This window comes from Littorina saxatilis, linkage group LG8 (genome assembly GCF_037325665.1).
Source record: "Littorina saxatilis isolate snail1 linkage group LG8, US_GU_Lsax_2.0, whole genome shotgun sequence".
Lineage (NCBI taxonomy): Eukaryota > Metazoa > Mollusca > Gastropoda > Littorinimorpha > Littorinidae > Littorina > Littorina saxatilis.
Window position 1 is genome coordinate 20,917,043 of NC_090252.1, and position 17,500 is coordinate 20,934,542.

Genomic DNA, 17,500 nt, shown 5'->3' on the forward strand with positions numbered 1-17,500 from the left:
CTATATATTTATAGATATAGATATACATATATATATATACGGCTTCTCTGTGTGTGTGTTTGTGTGTGTGTGTGGGGGAAAAAACCTGTTGATTGTAGAGTTCTGTTTGTGATGGGGTCTAGCGGCTTTTGTCTGTCTGTATGTTGAAAGCGGACAAACACTCAAGTCCTTAATGGCTCAAAACCGTAGGACTTTTAATATTAATTTTAACTGTCTGTATGTTCTGGCATTTGAGAAGCCACAACAGATAATATAGGGCTAAGAAATAAGCTCTAAAATTCTCAATCCCGTTTGACAGGACTTCGCTTGCAGAGGTGATTGTGATGAACCGCCACGCTGTCTGTCTCTGTCTCGCGATTCACCCCGGCGAAGCCGGGTATTCCTCTAGTATATATATATTTATATATATATACTTGAGGAATACCCGGCTTCGCCGGGGTGAATCGCGAGACAGAGACAGACAGCGTGGCGGTTCACCACAATCACCTTTGAAGGCGAAGTCCTGTCAAACGGGATTGAGAATTTTAGAGCTTATTTCTTAGCCCTATATTATCTGTTGTGGCTTCTCAAATGCCAGAACATACAGACAGACAAAAGCCGCTAGACCCCATCACAAACAGAACTCTATAATCCACAGGTGTTGCTTACACACACACACAAACACACACACACACACACAGAAGCCGTATATATATATATGTATATCTATATCTATAAATATATAGAGATAGGTGACAGTGTATTTTTCTCGTGGCTATAAATTGATTCGACCTTTTCACTTTGACAGTAAGAAGAACTTACGGGTGCAAGGGAAGCGTTCTGGACAGTGCAGTGACATTCTAAAAATAGTAACGTAGAAACGGGGATATGGATTGAAACCACACGAAGGAAGGGAGATAAACGCAAAACACTGGAGAAGATAAGGAAGAGTTACTGGGAATGGTGAAATGAACAGAAAAACCAAAATCGGTTCAGCGCTGCGCGCTGAGAGCACGTGTTGAAATATCTCATCGATGATATTGTGTCCGTGGTGTAGCTGAATACGGTGTCCAAATTTGAAAAAGATCCACCGATAACTTTGGCATTGTGATGTGGTCTAGCGGCTTTGGTGTGTCGGTATGGGGGCCCGGGTAGCTGAGGTGGAACCAAAATCGGTTCAGCGCTGCGCGCTGAGAGCACGTGTTGAAATATCGACCAGGTTGTGCCCTGTCCCGGGTGTACCTGCATATGCCCACCAAATTTGAAGCAGATCCATCGAGAACTTTGGCCGTGCATCGCGCACACACACACACACACACATACACACACACACACACACACACACACACAGACAGACACAAGTCGTATATATATATATATATATATATATATATATATATGTGTGTGTGTGTGTGTGTGTGTGTGTGTGTGTGTGTGTGTGTGTGTGTGTGTGTGTGTGTGTGTGTGAGTGTGTTTGTGGATTTACCAGAATATGCGGACCAAATAGGACCAAATGGGGTCGTCCGTCGCTATATCGCAGCAATTTGCGGACATCGGCCAAAAAATGCGACTATTTGCGGACGTCCCCAAATAGGCGGTATTTGGTCCGCAAATTGCTGCAATATAGTGACGGACGTCCGCAAATTGCTGCACCCCACTAAAAATTGATTTGCAAGTTGTCCTCATATTGCTGCGATATAGGTGTGGACAACGAGCCCTGTTTCACACAAATTTCAGATCCATTGTGATATCCATTTTCAGATCATACACAGATTTTACACATTTGCAGAGCATCTCTGTATTTAGTGCCAACTGCTGCCAGCGATGTTATGTCGTTTTTAAACTGCTGTCAAATATTAACCAGATATAGCACGTCAAAAACAAAAGCAGATTTGCCGAGGAAACTTTATGGCTGTTCGATTAGTGCATAGTTTGTAGTTGCTGTATTATTTTTACCACCTCATAAAGTGTGTGATACGGGGTAAGGATGAAGTGACTCTTGATTGCATGCAAACACGCTACAAACATCGTAAAAATGCATTGTTTTGTTCGAGGTCAAGATAGTCGTTGACGAATTGCATCCCTCTTTATGATCTACCAACGTGTTAGATAATCACATAAGTAAACAAGGTGTCGTTAACTGCAACGTGTGTGTACTACATGTACATACATGAACTAGATTGTTTTCTCTTTTTTGTGTATATTACCACCGTTATTCTCAACAGAGCCAGTAAAGAACTTTGTTTGTTAGTTTGTTTCTCTGTTTGTTTCTCTGTCTACGGATACGACTTGTTTCCCTGGTACTCTGGGGTCAATGTGTGTGTGTGTCCTTGTTTCTCTGTCTACGGATTAGACTTGTTTCCCTGGTACTCTGGGGTCAATGTGTGTGTGTGTCCTTGTTTCTCTGTCTACGGATAAGACTTGTTTCCCTGGTACTCTGGGGTCAATGTGTGTGTGTGTCCTTGTTTCTCTGTCTACGGATAAGACTTGTTTCCCTGGTACTCTGGGGTCAATGTGTGTGTGTGTCCTTGTTTCTCTGTCTACGGATAAGACTTGTTTCCCTGGTACTCTGGGGTCAATGTGTGTGTGTGTCCTTGTTTCTCTGTCTACGGATTAGACTTGTTTCCCTGGTACTCTGGGGTCAATGTGTGTGTGTGTCCTTGTTTCTCTGTCTACGGATAAGACTTGTTTCCCTGGTACTCTGGGGTCAATGTGTGTGTGTGTCCTTGTTTCTCTGTCTACGGATAAGACTTGTTTCCCTGGTACTCCAGGGTCAATGTGTGTGTGTCCTTGTAAAATAAAGTTCAGTGCAGTTCAGTTCAGCTCGCGGCGAGAATTGCCTAAGAAACGCTAATTCCTCGCCACACTCGCCAAATCTAGCGTCTGAGAAACGGAGAACTGGCTGTACAAGAGCAGTACAAAACATTGAAAGGAGGAAGGCCCAGCGACTGTGCTCTCTCTGCCTGCTTCTGTGGATTAGGTCAGCACGTTTTTCGCGTGGAATTGCGTTAAGTTACCGCAAACACGTAGGCAGTCTCCAGTTATACGGCAAATAGCAGATCGTTATCATACACACACACACACACACACACACACAAACACACACACACACACACACACACACACACACACACACACACACACACACACACACTACACAAGAGGTGTCTTCTTATTCCTAGCCGAAGGAAAGCAAGTTAGAGTGCACACTGTTCAGTTCACTCCTTGCACGCATATGAAAGCAGCTGTGCGGGTTTGTTGCTCAGGTTTAAGGAGTTTAACATGCAGGTTTCATGTTGTGAGTAAGTGCCCTACATTCTATTCGACGGATGACTGATTTTGTGTAGTTTATTAAAGTATAATACTTGTGAAAGTCCCCCCCCCTCCTTACCATACCTCTTTCAACCGATACCCCCATCCCTTTCCCCCGTCGCAATCCCTTCCCCCATCTTAAACTGGTTGGACGAGTTCGGGGTATACTGCATAGAACATTGCTCTAAGAAATAACATCCTGTTTATTTTACTCATTTGAATGGCGATAATAATTTAAGACCTCCCCCCCCTCCCATGGATGACCTACTTTCCCGTCCTTGCCATTCGCTCAAGAAGCAGGTGATGTGTTTCTATAACATAACAGACGACTCTGTGACATTGGTGTCTCGAAACAGGGTCGATGGAGGTTTCAGAAATGTTTACTTACTGCAAGTGGAGGAGAGGCCCCAAATATGGATGTCTTTAGCTTCACGCTGATAACTAGCTTGTAATCTTGCGAAGAAGTTTAATATAGTGTTTGGTAGTTTTACTCTTTTTAGCTAGCCTTTAGGCCTAATTAGAGCAAACTAGGTTTGATAGAAATTGATCCAAAAATGAATACAGAAACATTCACAACTGGTCCTTATCAAGCGCCCATGCTCCTAATGTGGACCAGTAAAGAGGCTAATCGCTGTAAAAAGGCTCCTATACTTCAAAATGGCATGATACTTTTTCTTCAGCATGCTAGAAATTCTGGTGACGTGTGACATACATACATACATACATACATACATACATACATACACACACACATACATACATACATACATACATACATACATACATACATACATACATACATACATACATACATACATACATACATACATACATACATACATACATACATACATACATACATACATACATACATACATACACACATACATACATACAGACTCATATGTTTACGTATTTGACAGATCATAATTTATTGACAGTATCTCAGTCAGGCTTTATTCCAGGTGACTCAACTGTTTTTCAACTTCTTGGTATATATGACGATTTGTGTCAATCTTTGGACAAGCAATGTACATCACAAGCAATATTTTTTGATATTTCCAAAGCGTTCGATAGAGTATGGCATCGTGGTTTGATTTATAAATTATACGCAATTGGTATAAGAGATATGTTATTAGAATGGATTAAAGATTATTTGTCTGATAGAACTCAAGCTGTAGTTATAAAGGGTTGCATGTCAAATTACCACTGTGTTCATTCTGGTGTCCCTCAAGGGTCAGTCTTGGGGCCACTTCTGTTTCTTGTTTATATTAATGACATTGTTGTTGATATTAAATCAATAATTAAATTATTTGCCGACGACACGAGTATGTACGTGTCCCTCGATAATACACTTGAATGCACTGAAATTTTGAATTCGGATGCACAACAGATAATGCAATGGGCAAAAAATTGGAAAGTTAATTTTAATCAGTCCAAAACTGAATTATTGACTGTCTCTACTAGAAGGCAACCGGAAACATTGCCGCTACAATTTGGCGAAGAGATATTAATTGAAACCACTGTTCATAAACATTTGGGCGTGTATCTGCAAAATGACTGTAAATGGAATCATCATGTACACTCTATAGTTGTTAAAGCTCGTATTTTAGTTGCATGTCTGCGTTCCTATAAATATCGACTCAGTCGCAAGGCACTAGAAATGATGTATAAGGCTTTTATTCTTCCTCATTTTGACTATGCAGATGTAATATGGGATAATTGCAATGCAATGTTGGCAGTTGAACTTGAAACAAGTCGGGTAAGGCGAAAATACAATATTTAGTCAAGTAGCTGTCGAACTCACAGAATGAAACTGAACGCAATGCCATTTTTCAGCAAGACCGTATACTCGTAGCATCGTCAGTCCACCGCTCATGGCAAAGGCAGTGAAATTGACAAGAAGAGCGGGGTAGTAGTTGCGCTAAGAAGGATAGCACGCTTTTCTGTACCTCTCTTTGTTTTAACTTTCTGAGCGTGTTTTTAATCCAAACATATCATATCTATATGTTTTTGGAATCAGGAACCGACAAGGAATAAGATGAAAGTGTTTTTAAATTGATTTGGACAATTTAATTTTGATAATAATTTTTATATATTTAATTTTCAGAGCTTGTTTTTAATCCGAATATAACATATTTATATGTTTTTGGAATCAGCAAATGATGGAGAATAAGATAAACGTAAATTTAGATCGTTTTAGAAAATTTTTATTTTTTTTACAATTTTCAGATTTTTAATGACCAAAGTCATTAATTAATTTTTAAGCCACCAAGCTGAAATGCAATACCGAAGTCCGGGCTTCGTCGAAGATTACTTGACCAAAATGTCAACCAATTTGGTTGAAAAATGAGGGCGTGACAGTGCCGCCTCAACTTTTACGAAAAGCCGGATATGACGTCATCAAAGACATTTATCAAAAAAATGAAAAAAACGTTCGGGGATATCATACCCAGGAACTCTCATGTCAAATTTCATAAAGATCGGTCCAGTTGTTTGGTCTGAATCGATCTACACGCACGCACACACGCACACACATACACCACGACCCTCGTTTAGATTCCCCCTCTATGTTAAAATAGTTAGTCAAAACTTGACTAAATATAAAAATGCACCTAGATGCTATTAGAACTATTATTGGAGCTGTTCGTGGAACAAGCCATCAAAAACTTTACAATGAGTCAGGTTTTACAACACTGCAAGAACGGCGCAGGAAACATAAATTGATCGTTTATTTTAAATTAGTTAATGGTCTCGCGCCAGTGTATTTACTTGATTACTTACCATCTCTCATTTCAGCAGTAAATCCGTACCACCGACGCAAACCATATGATAGGCAAATGTTTCGATGTAGAACTGAATTATATAAGCATTCCTTTTTTCCTTCTGCAACATCTTTATGGAATGAATTACCTGATCATATAAAACAAACGAATTCAATTGGTTGTTTTAAAAGATTTTTGTCCAGAGATGACCCTCCAATTCCCCCGTATATCTACTCTAAAGTTCGAAAAGCAGAAATCATTCACTGTAAATTAAGATTAGAGATAAGCGATTTAAATGCAGATATGTTTAAAATACATTTGACAAATGATGTTTTCTGCAGGTGTGGTTTTCATGTTGAAAATTGTGAACACTTTTTATTTGACTGTCCATTGTACACGAATGTTAGAGCAACCACTATTGATACTCTACCAGATAATAATAATATTACTGTTTTGTGTGCTATGTACGGTAATAGTGAAAAGTCCTTGGCTGAAAACACAGCGCTGTTTAATCAGATTCAGACATTTATATTAGACAGCAAACGTTTTTATTAATACCATTTGTTTAGTCATTTTGTTATTAGAGCATTGAATTGATTTATAGTGGATGCAATCTTTCTCTCTCTCTCTCTCTCTCTCTCTCTCTCTCTCTCTCTCTCTCTCTCTCTCTCTCTCTCTCTCTCTCTCTCTCTCTCTCTTTCTCTCTCTGATTGTCCTCTGTGTCTCTATGTGTGTGTTTCTCTCTATGTGTGTGTGTGTGTGTGTGTGTGTGTGTGTGTGTGTGTGTGTGTGTGTGTGTGTGTGTGTGTGTGTGCGTGCGTCGTGCGTGTGAGATTTCCGTACCACTGTTGCTATAGTTATCGTTGTTGTTGTTCTTGTTTTCATTTGTTTAAATATCGTGCATTTACAATATTGTCCGCCACATTACTCGTTTGTTTCTAAGAGCACATTTATAAGTTTATCTTGTTGTGCTCCCTTAATTACAACTTTCAATTACGGCTTTGTATTTATGCAACTGGATAAAACTGTTTAAACCAAATGCCAGTCTGGAGAACTCGGGGATGAATTTCATTATATTTTTCAGTGTCATTTTTTTGAAAATGTGAGGAAAAGGTTTTTACCATTGTATTTTCGTAGAAATTCAAATGCAGTCAAATTTAAACATTTATTTGAATTCACAAAGAAACGAAAGTTATTGAATTTAATATATTTTATTACGAGTATTTTGAAAGAGTTCTGATTATTTGATCACGTGGTTGTTTTTTTATTAAAACAAAAACAAACACAGAAACATATACATTCCTGTAAAAAAAAAATATGATTACAATTATTTTGTTATGAATTAAGCTTGATTCGTTTTCGGTTAATTAGAAGTGTTGTGTTTCATTAATACATATATCTTTTTTGTCGTGTTTATTGCAATTTGTATGTTATTCATATAACCCTAGGTTTTTTTTAAATAAATATTGACTTGACTTGACTATTACAGGTCTACTCACATATGAAGAAAGTGTCGGTCAGCGAGGAAGACCGGTCAACAATGGCGGATATCACAACCAAGGGTATAACGATCCGATCACCGTTGTTCCCATGACCAATACCAAGCCTGCTCCAACTCGACCTATCGTGGTACGTTCCTCCTGAGCCTCGCTCAACACAGTCAGTATGCCTTCATTTGAGTGACCTTTTGATATCAAAAAGGCGAGAGTTGTAGACGAAAAGAATCAGATATGTGGTTTGATTGGGCATGTGTAGAAGTACATTAAAGGCACACTCCATCTCATGAAAACAGTTTTTAAAAGTCTCAGATCTTGCCAGACTTTGCATGGGATAGGAGCATCTCCTCACTTGGTCACATACCAAAATTGAACAGCCTGGGTGCTATAATTATGTGACCCTCCACCACGGAATGAGTCGCATGTCACCTTTGCATGATTTTCATATTTTTACATTTTCCTAAAGAGTTTTTTATGCTCTATCCAGTGGTGAAAACCGTTTTAGAAAAGAGCGAACACTGTTTGAGTTATAAGCCTGTGACTAAGGTGACCCTCACACTGTTACCAGACACTCCCCGGACGCGAAATTTTTTTTCACACGTCAGTTACGGGCTTTCAATCCCGAAGGCTATTTCCGAGTAGATACGAACGTAAACGGAAGTTCCGATGTGTTCGGATGCTTATCGATTTGAGTTGTCGTTCGTGTCTCGCTGACCCAGTACACGGTAGCGCTGGAATGAGACTATGAGTGCAATCTGAGCTACGAACTTTGCCGATTGCAATCTAGAAATGATCGTCACTGCTGCAGGGTCAATGTGTGAATTAATAGGATAGAGCGAAAAGAATGCACTCAGCACTCGCTCAATCCATGCTGAGGCTCATAAACTCCCAGCCTGCAGAACATCATACAGACAGCAGTCAGTCTTTCTTTCCTCGCACCATTGGCATTGGCGAATGGAACGCCCTCCCACCACAGGCAGTATCCTCAGCCTCGGACATTTTCCTCTCACTGATTGTCAATCATCGGTTTGGATCAACCAGCAGGTAAGTTATTGTTTTTAAAATCCAAGACATGACCATTGCAAACGTGGCCTTTGTAGAACTGAGCAAGATTCATCTGTTGTGTATGTCATGTGTGTGTTACTGAGTAACTGGGTGTGACTGTGAGTCACAGAGTGTGTGCTTGTTGTGTTATTTTTTTTACTCAAGTTTAGAAAATGCTTGATCTTTAATCTATATGCACAGAATCAAATGTTGCTGTATCAGTGTATGAACTATGGTTGTAAAAGAATAAACAAAACAATTACTGAATTAGTGAGTGATTTGGCTCTGATAGTGAAGTTGAAATAGTACTTATTTCATTTTCAAGACATGTTAATAGTTATGTTAATATTGTTATGGTTTTTTTCAGGCCTCCCGAGAAACCAGAGGTGATGTGCATCATTCATACAGCTCCTGTCTTCCAGTTCCAACAGTTTACCTTTAAACATGGATACATGTACTGGAGAGGTATCAGGATGACTTGGCATGGTGCTTTACATTACAGACTACCCCTGAAGAGTAAGTTACACATTTATAAGGTATTGGTGATGGTAGTCTGTAGCTATAAACATGCATGTACTGATGTAGATCATTCAGCAGTCTTTTGTTCTTTGTAAATTGTATTACATTTACAAGTACTTTGTAGATGAAATTATTCATACATTTGAAGATGCATAGTAATACTGTGCATGGTAATTCACTAATTGGTATGATGTACTTTGTATACATAATGGTACAAATATCTTTATTTTCTCTCTCCTTCCCATCTTAAAGTTTGTTGCAACCCTATACTCATAAAGTGCATTATGCTGTTTGTATGAACATTGATTTGAACTATTGTGATGCAAGAAAGTAAAACATGAAATAGCTAGAATGAAAGATTTACTCATTACTGGAATTATTTTAAATACAGTCAGTCCTTTCCTTGGCTCACAATCACAGATCTGGCCAGTTTTTTTTTTATAGTTTTTTTTTTATTTTTTTACATGGAATAAGAGTTATATAATATAGTAAAACGTATCAACACCCTGACTGCCCCTGCGCAGTGTTAGAATTTTCTGAATGACTTCACATCACATTTCTCAACAAAACTGTAAGGTGTCAACGCTAAATAGGGAATGTGTGTGGGATGAGGGCTCATGCTGTCAATTAAAAAAATAGTAAATTTCCATCACATTCCAGAAAAACCGCTCACATCAGCAGCATAACAAGATATCATGTCGTTAGAAAGGTTCTTGTGAGGAAGTCTTTTTAATTTTAATGATGAAAGATTCTTTTTAATTTTAATGATGAAAGTATATATAAATAAATGGTTTTCACAGGAAGGAATGATGGCACCTGTAATATTACAGAACAATGTTTACAGTTTAGTTAATAGTTGTCACTGTCAGTATCACCCACACCATTCTCCATCCCACTGATTGTGTGAAGAACAAGTACATGTATTACTTCCTACCTACCTTCCGGCACCCCCACCACACACCCTCTTCTCAATACCAAAAACATATCCCCATCAGCGCACAGCAAAGTCTGAATGTGCTCAGTAATACATTTTCTTTATTTTCCAGGAAGTGAGGTGCCGAGATATGACGTGCAGGCAGCTTGCAGAGTGGTGCCTGGCTTTGCTGAGGATGATGATCAGATTCAGTCCATTCTGTGCTGACAGAGCTACCAGAACTGACCCACACTGCTGGCATGACCTTTACAGCTGCATTCAACACTTTACTTTTACGCTGGTAACTTTACGGTTGCTCTCTCTCGATTGAGCATTTTTATTTTAAGTTAATTTAACTAAGGGGAAAAAGTAAATGCCTCTGCAGAGATTCGAACCTAGGACCTTGAGATTTTCAGGCCCATGTCCTAACAACTAGTTTTTTTATTGTAAGATGGATACATGTCTAGTGGATGCAGCTACATGTACAAATGTGCCAAATTAGAACTTGCATTCTCAGCCTATAGTTTTCTTGGGCCATTCATGTGAGTACTAAATATTGTGAATGCATTGGTATTCCTAGACTATCACACATGTGAGACTGCCTTTTCTTACTTTTGTGAAATGTGTGAACTCACTTTGTTTACCTCTTTGTGTTAATAAATGCAGTTTATCAGTTACCTCTGTTGGTTTCTTCTGCAAGTATGTCAAATGGCCCACACACACCCTCATGCGCACACACACACAGACACGCACAAAATCAGATCTCAAGTGTAAGTATTGTTTTATTTTAATGCCCATAATCAGTCAAACAAATAATTATATCATCACACTTGCACCTAAGCTTAAAGTAACAGTCCTGCATACATGTGTAATGTGTAAATGTTTCAGGTCACCATCTGTCCTGGCTTGAACATGCAATAAGAACACCTCTACACAAACACACGTACAGTCAACTGGCTAGCTGCTTCCCTGTAAGGCATATTTGTCTATGAATTAATCGATTTTCCGCAGACAGCAGCCAGGTAGTGGATCTTTAGTATATGTCCAAGCAGACGGTTGATCTTATTACAACACATCACGGAAATATTTAAAAAAAACTGATTCCAAAATCTAACCTTCCAAAGTTCATAATCAATAAAGAAGAATGGTATGTTACTGGCACCCTTTATTTATGACTTAAGGCAATGTGCGGCAGTAAAATTACCAAACTTAAAGGTACTGAACTTGTCAAATCCAGGTGCACGGATCCCCTGGGGCTTTTAGTCATACCTCAGGCAGCTATCCGTTAGAAGAACTACCAAGTTTCATTGACTTGCACCCAAAGAGTCAAGAACTGCGATTTTTTTACGAATTAATTTCGGACTCGGTCCTGGCTGGTCTTGACCTATTTTTGGATCTAAATTTCGATCAGGTAGATCACCACATCATGCACAAAAAGACACGTCACTGCAAACTATGTCAGACATCATCATGAGTTTGTGTAAAACAAAATGGAGGCCGGAATCACTCATTTGAATCGAACTCAGACCAAACACCACGTAATAACTAGGTTAATTTATGCACTCGAGTGAACAAGAAACTGTCGAGCTTCACAGATGTCGTCGTTGGGTAGTTTTGGGTTTGTTTTACTACCATAGGAGGATTTTTGAACTGTAAATGCACTCAGCTGCAACAAAAACGCAAAACTAAGGCTGTGAGCTGCATTGTGCCTTTAAACTTGAAGAATAGTCAAGGAATAACTTGGTTTTCTGGTTAATTCTTGAAGTGACTTATTAAAATGAATGAAAACATTGTGGATGGATATAGACTGCTGTTGCTATGGAATCTAGCATTAACAGCGCCATATGGGATTTCTAGAAAACAGTTTTACAGCAACATCATACATCAGAAATTCATAATATTTTAGGATACACATGTATCAGGGGTCGACACTAACTTATTTGGCCTGGGGCCACACTGGCCCCAGAGATGGAAATTGCTGGGGCGGAAAAAAAAAATCTGGGGCCCACTCTCAGTATTCACGTGCGGCAATGCATTGTCTGTTTTTCTTCATCGTACTGAAGCCAGGGAAATTCTTTCAACCATTTGACATTGAAATTAGATCTACGACAGCGCTTCGCGCTTTTGGCTGCATCGGTCTCCTTTTTTCGTTTCTCTCCACCCTGTTCTTCATTTCCATGTCTTTTTACACCTGGGATGTGTCGCCACATTTTGCGTTTGGCATTTGAAGGCGATACTTATCTCTCACGCTCTGGGGCGTTCCGCCCCCCGCCCCCGCTAGTGTCGAACCCTGCTGTATTATATCTACAATCATAAAGAACGTGTTTTTTGTTAAAAACTACAGTTGAATTTAAATTAATTATTGTAATGAATATGCAGTAAGAAATTCGTTCATCCTCATGACAAAAGATATCAAAATTCAACTGTAGTCTGCTGTCAAAAATCGTTCTATATGATTGTAGATTGATACATGTGTATCTTTGTGCCAAATATTAGGAATTTCTGATGTATGATGTCGCTGTTAAACAGTTTCCTAGAAATCCAATGTAACGACTGTTTCCAACGGCACTCTACGTCGATCAGTATTCACAATTCTCCGAAAGCGGCGTATGGCTGCCTAAATGGCGGGGTAAAAAGGATCATACACGTAAAAATCCACTCGTGCAAAAACACGAGTGTACATGGGAGTTTCAGCCCACGAACGCAGAAGAAGTATTCACAATTGTTTTATTTATTTTTATGCGGAAAACCAGGTTATTCCATGTATTTTCCGAATTCAATTTTACTGCCGCACATTTCCTTAAAGGCACAGTGCAGCTCACAGCCTTCGTTTTGCTTTTTGTTGCAGCTGAGTGCATTTACAGTTCAAAAATCCTCCTATGGTAGTAAAACAAACCCAAAACTACCCAACGACGACATCTGTGAAGCTCGACAGTTTCTTGTTCACGCGAGTGCATAAATTAACCTAGTTATTACGTGGTGTTTGGTCGGAGTTCGATTCAACTGAGTGATTCCGGCCTCCATTTTGTTTTACACAAACTCATGATGACGTCTGACATAGTTTGCTAGTGACGTGTCTTTTTGTGCATGATGTGGTGATCTACCTGATCTAAATTTAGATCCAAAAATAGGTCAAGACCAGCCGGGTCTGAGTACGAAATTAATTCGTAAAAAAATCGCAGTTCTTGACTCTTTGGGTGCAAGTCAATGAAACTTGGTAGTTCTTCTAACGGATAGCTGCCTGAGGTATGACTAAAAGCCCCAGGGGCTCTGTGCACCTGGATTTGACAAGTTCAGTACCTTTAAGAAAATGTAAGATTTACTGAACTTTGACCCAGCAGTTTTTGTAAGTGGACAGGCCTTAGTTTCATTTTCGGTGGCATAATTCAATGCGCTTCGTCAAAATGTCTTGAACTGAAAACAAAAGCAGACGCAAGACTTATGGTCAGTTGGAGTTGTCTCCCGTACTCCTAACTTGAATGTGCTGCAGACAGGTGTACCCAAACAGCTCATATCACAAACGGTTTGGAATTCCCAAAAACGCAAGATCCGCACTGCACAACTTCAGTTCAGCGCTCGGTCTCTTTTTGAAAATGTGTATCTTGAGAGAAAAATATAGAATATTGCACCGTCCAAAGGAATGGAGTTCTTATGGGACAATGACAGCGCTCAGTTCAAAACGATAGGACAACTTTTTAAATGAGGCAGGGCCGGACTACCGAGGGGGAGGGGGGGGGGGTTATGGGGGTTGCGCAACCCCCCCCCCCCCCCTAGCCTAAACATGTACCTCACTTATTTAAAACATTTTTTATGATTGTTTATGTTATGCCGTTTCAAGCAAGGAGCGACCATTTTCCTATCTCAGAATATGACCTACCCATCAGCTTCAGGGGGCAAAGCCCCCTGACCCCCACAATATAGGGGCTCTGCCCCTTGACCCCGCCAAGGGGAACATCCCCCTGGACCACCACTGGCAACCCCCCCACCCTTCCTCTTAGCCTAGTCCGGCCCTGTGAGGCGTAGCTGGCCTTTAAAACATTGACAAAAATGTACAATAGCAACAAGTTGTAATGCTCAATACAACCAATACTGAGTGGACATTTACAATACTGGGAAACAGTTCTTTTTGTCCGGTGATCCTCTGCGGCTGTTGCTGTAGTTTCCCCATCGATCATAGCTGGACTTGGATAGCACTGCTTTTCATCCACATTCACTGGCCAGGTCTTCGTCATCTTCAGTCACTACTGACAAATGAATGAGAAAGGAACGGATCTTAAACACAACGACAAGAACAAGTCTAAGTATGAGTATAAAGGAATAAGTTGTGTACTGTTTGTAACTGACACACATACACACACTAAACCCACATAAATGCCAAGAGCTTAAACATTCTTTTTCCCTGGTAGACAAGTTCAAATAAAATTCCCCGACTCCCCCCCCCCCTGCTGCGTCTGATTTTTGTTGGAACCCCAAAGACAGTGATTAAGTGGATTTCCATTATAGTCAAGGCTGTTTTTAATGTAACTTGTAAGCTACAGAACATGTAGTGATGTACACACATACAACTTTAACTTGTCTACATTGTATACATGTCTGTCACCATATTTGAATACATTCAGTTCACTAATTCAGTCAAAATTTCACTGAATGTAAAACGACATATTATTCTAGAAAGATATCAATGCCACTGTCCTACATTATCATAGGAATCATGTGTGTCAAGTTCTATTATTATTTTCCTTTTAAAGTTTTACGCTCTCTGTGCTCCACACACATGCATAATATATACATGTTATACATACTCAAAAAAGGAAAATAATAATAGAACTTGACACACAGTGTCATTGAGATAATTATATCCTGACAGTGACAGTGTTTACTGCAATGCATTTTTTTTTAATCAAACATACACACTGAAAGTCATGCGCTTCTAGTATATTAGTAATGGTTCCAATACGGGAGGAAGTGATCACCATACTGGTGAAATAAGGCTAAGAGCTTGCGGGAGTCAGTAGGTGTTCATTATTTTATTATCATCCCTGAACCTGAATTATAAAAAAAAAAAACCACCACTCTCTCACAGTCTTGCTCACAGTCACACACGCACACCTCCACATGAGTTATTCTGACCAGAACTTGAGAATGAGAGAGAGGGGAAGGAAAAAACACACTGTATTGTATGTCATAACACTGACACTGACAGTTGTACATAATAAAACCTTTTACCTGATTCGTCGCTGGCCATGCAGCAATCGGTTGGCTTTTTCAGCTGAGAGGAGACCTGCAATAAAATAATAGATGAAGTACCAATCATGGGAACATCACTTTCAAAATGGTGAGTACTAGCAGAGCAGTAGAACCATTGATTGCCTTTCAAAGAAACGCACTGTAACCAGCCAGCCTGGGTAAGTCAGCAATTTGATTCTTGAACTAGCCTCCAACCTGCTTGCAATTATATTCCGAGAAGGTTATCTATTTTTAATTCTAGCATTAAAACATTTGACCAGCACTAGCTTTGATTTTTTATTCACTGTCTTGGAAGTTGGATTCAATCTTAAAAAAAAGGATTTTTAAAATATTATGACTCATGCATCTCGAATTGGGTCAAAAAGAGGTTGCAAAAACGTGGCAGTGGTACTCTTCTTCTTCTCCACATTAATGAGGAAATCCCTGTACAGGGCAACTATCTTCGTACCTGACGTAAGGCAAGGATACTATACATACACGTACATGTACAGTATGCATCCAATGTTGTTGTCAGAGACTGACACTCAGTGACTGTCAGTGACACTCAGTGAGCTGAGTGACACATGTTGCAACACATACTCGCAAAGACCCACTCTAAGTATAAAACGAAACATGGAAACTTACCTCTGGTTAATATGCAATGGTTCGCCCGTCCCAATTCTCTCGCATTAGTAAACATCATTGGAGATTCTTTCCGAATTGATCACCTTCGCTCCTTGCCTTGGACTGCCATTTTGTAACTTGACTAAAAACCGAAACGCAATAGGTCTGACAAACCACGCTCAACGTCCAAAATAACTTGAGGAGAAAAAAAAAGAGCCCACAATCTTTTTGGGGGCAAAAACGTTGTTTTGAAATCTCCGAAGCTGCTTGCAAAGTCAAAGATGACGCAGAGATCTGTACAGTATCTCCCTGGATGACGCAAGGATAGTGTTCGACTCGGCTCTTTGACTTGGTAAACATCGGAACTTCCGATTACGTTCGTAGTTACTCGGAACCAGCCTTCGGGATTGAAAGCTCGCAACTGACGTGTGAAAAAAATTTCGCTCCCCGGACTTATATTAAGCCTAGCGCAGAACCGCGCGAGGTGACATGCGACTCATTTCGTGGTGGAGGGCCACATATGTGCACACTGGGAAGTGTTTTGATGAATGAATCTCGAAAAAGCGATTATTCATCACAAAACTCAAACTCGCCACAGCAATTAAGTAGTCAGGATATTTATTTATGATATGTGACCAAGTAGAGATATGGCTTTATTCCATGTACGTGGCTGACCAGATCTGAGATGGTGAGCCGAACTGGTTTCAAAAGATGGAGTGTGCCTTTAATAATGTACCACACCTGTCCTATATCAAGCCACATATCTTAGTCCTTTCGTCTACGACTCTCGCCATTTTGATATCAAAAAGTCAACAAATCGCCAATCTAAGTTCTGTATTTTTATATTTAGTCAAGTTTTGACTAAATATTTTAACATCGAGGGGGAATCGAAACGAGGGTGTGGTGTATGTGTGTGTGTCTGTGCGTGTGTGTGTGTGTGTGTGTGTGTGTGTGTGTGTGTGTGTAGAGCGATTCAGACTAAACTACTGAACCGATCTTTATGAAATTTGACATGAGAGTTCCTGGGTATGAAATCCCCGAACGTTTTTTTTCATTTTTTTGATAAATGTCTTTGATGACGTCATATCCGGCTTTTCGTGAAAGTTGAGGCGGCACTGTCACGCCCTCATTTTTCAACCAAATTGGTTGACATTTTGGTCAAGTAATTTTCGACGAAGCCCGGACTTCGGTATTGCATTTCAGCTTGGTGGCTTAAAAATTAATTAAAGACTTTGGTCATTAAAAATCGGAAAATTGTAAAAAAAAATAAAAATTTATAAAACGATCCAAATTTACGTTTATCTTATTCTCCATCATTTGCTGATTCCAAAAACATATAAATATGTTATGTTTGGATTAAAAACAAGCTCTGAAAATTAAATATATAAAAATTATTATCAAAATTAAATTGTCCAAATCAATTTAAAAACACTTTCATCTTATTCCTTGTCGGTTCCTGATTCCAAAAACATATACATATGATATGTTTAGATTAAAAACACGCTCAGAAAGTTAAAACAAAGATAGGTACAGAAAAGCGTGCTATCCTTCTTAGCGCAACTACTACTCCGCTCTTCTTGTCAATTTCACTGCCTTTGCCATGAGCGGTGGACTGACGATGC

General features: G+C 39.5%; 2 protein-coding genes and 1 long non-coding RNA gene across 6 annotated transcripts in view; 2 read left to right on the top strand and 1 right to left on the bottom strand.

Annotated features, from left to right (window-relative positions):
* Positions 1–17,500, top strand: part of LOC138973026 (uncharacterized) — a 49,692-nt gene that overhangs the window by 3,316 nt on the left and 28,876 nt on the right. For both annotated transcript variants that reach the window (XM_070345677.1, XM_070345676.1), the window contains exon 2: positions 7,546–7,685. In XM_070345677.1, the coding sequence (XP_070201778.1) occupies positions 7,546–7,685 (140 nt within the window). The remainder of the gene's footprint in view (positions 1–7,545; positions 7,686–17,500) is intronic.
* Positions 8,303–10,705, top strand: LOC138973024 (uncharacterized). Of its 3 annotated transcripts, none has more exons than XM_070345671.1 (4): positions 8,303–8,596; positions 8,964–9,112; positions 10,162–10,250; positions 10,592–10,705. In XM_070345671.1, exons 1-4 carry the CDS (start codon positions 8,397–8,399, stop codon positions 10,622–10,624), a joined length of 471 nt encoding a protein of 156 aa, XP_070201772.1. In that variant the 5' UTR covers positions 8,303–8,396; the 3' UTR covers positions 10,625–10,705. The 3 variants fall into 3 exon arrangements, with proteins under 3 accessions (XP_070201772.1, XP_070201774.1, XP_070201773.1); XM_070345673.1 differs by having other exon boundaries at positions 8,964–8,982; XM_070345672.1 differs by having other exon boundaries at positions 8,964–8,982; positions 10,162–10,705.
* LOC138973020 (uncharacterized) lies at positions 14,001–16,262 on the bottom strand. The gene is made up of 3 exons (XR_011457863.1): positions 15,900–16,262; positions 15,255–15,309; positions 14,001–14,272 (listed from the first exon to the last, which is right to left on the bottom strand). It is a non-coding gene; the product is annotated as an uncharacterized lncRNA (long non-coding RNA).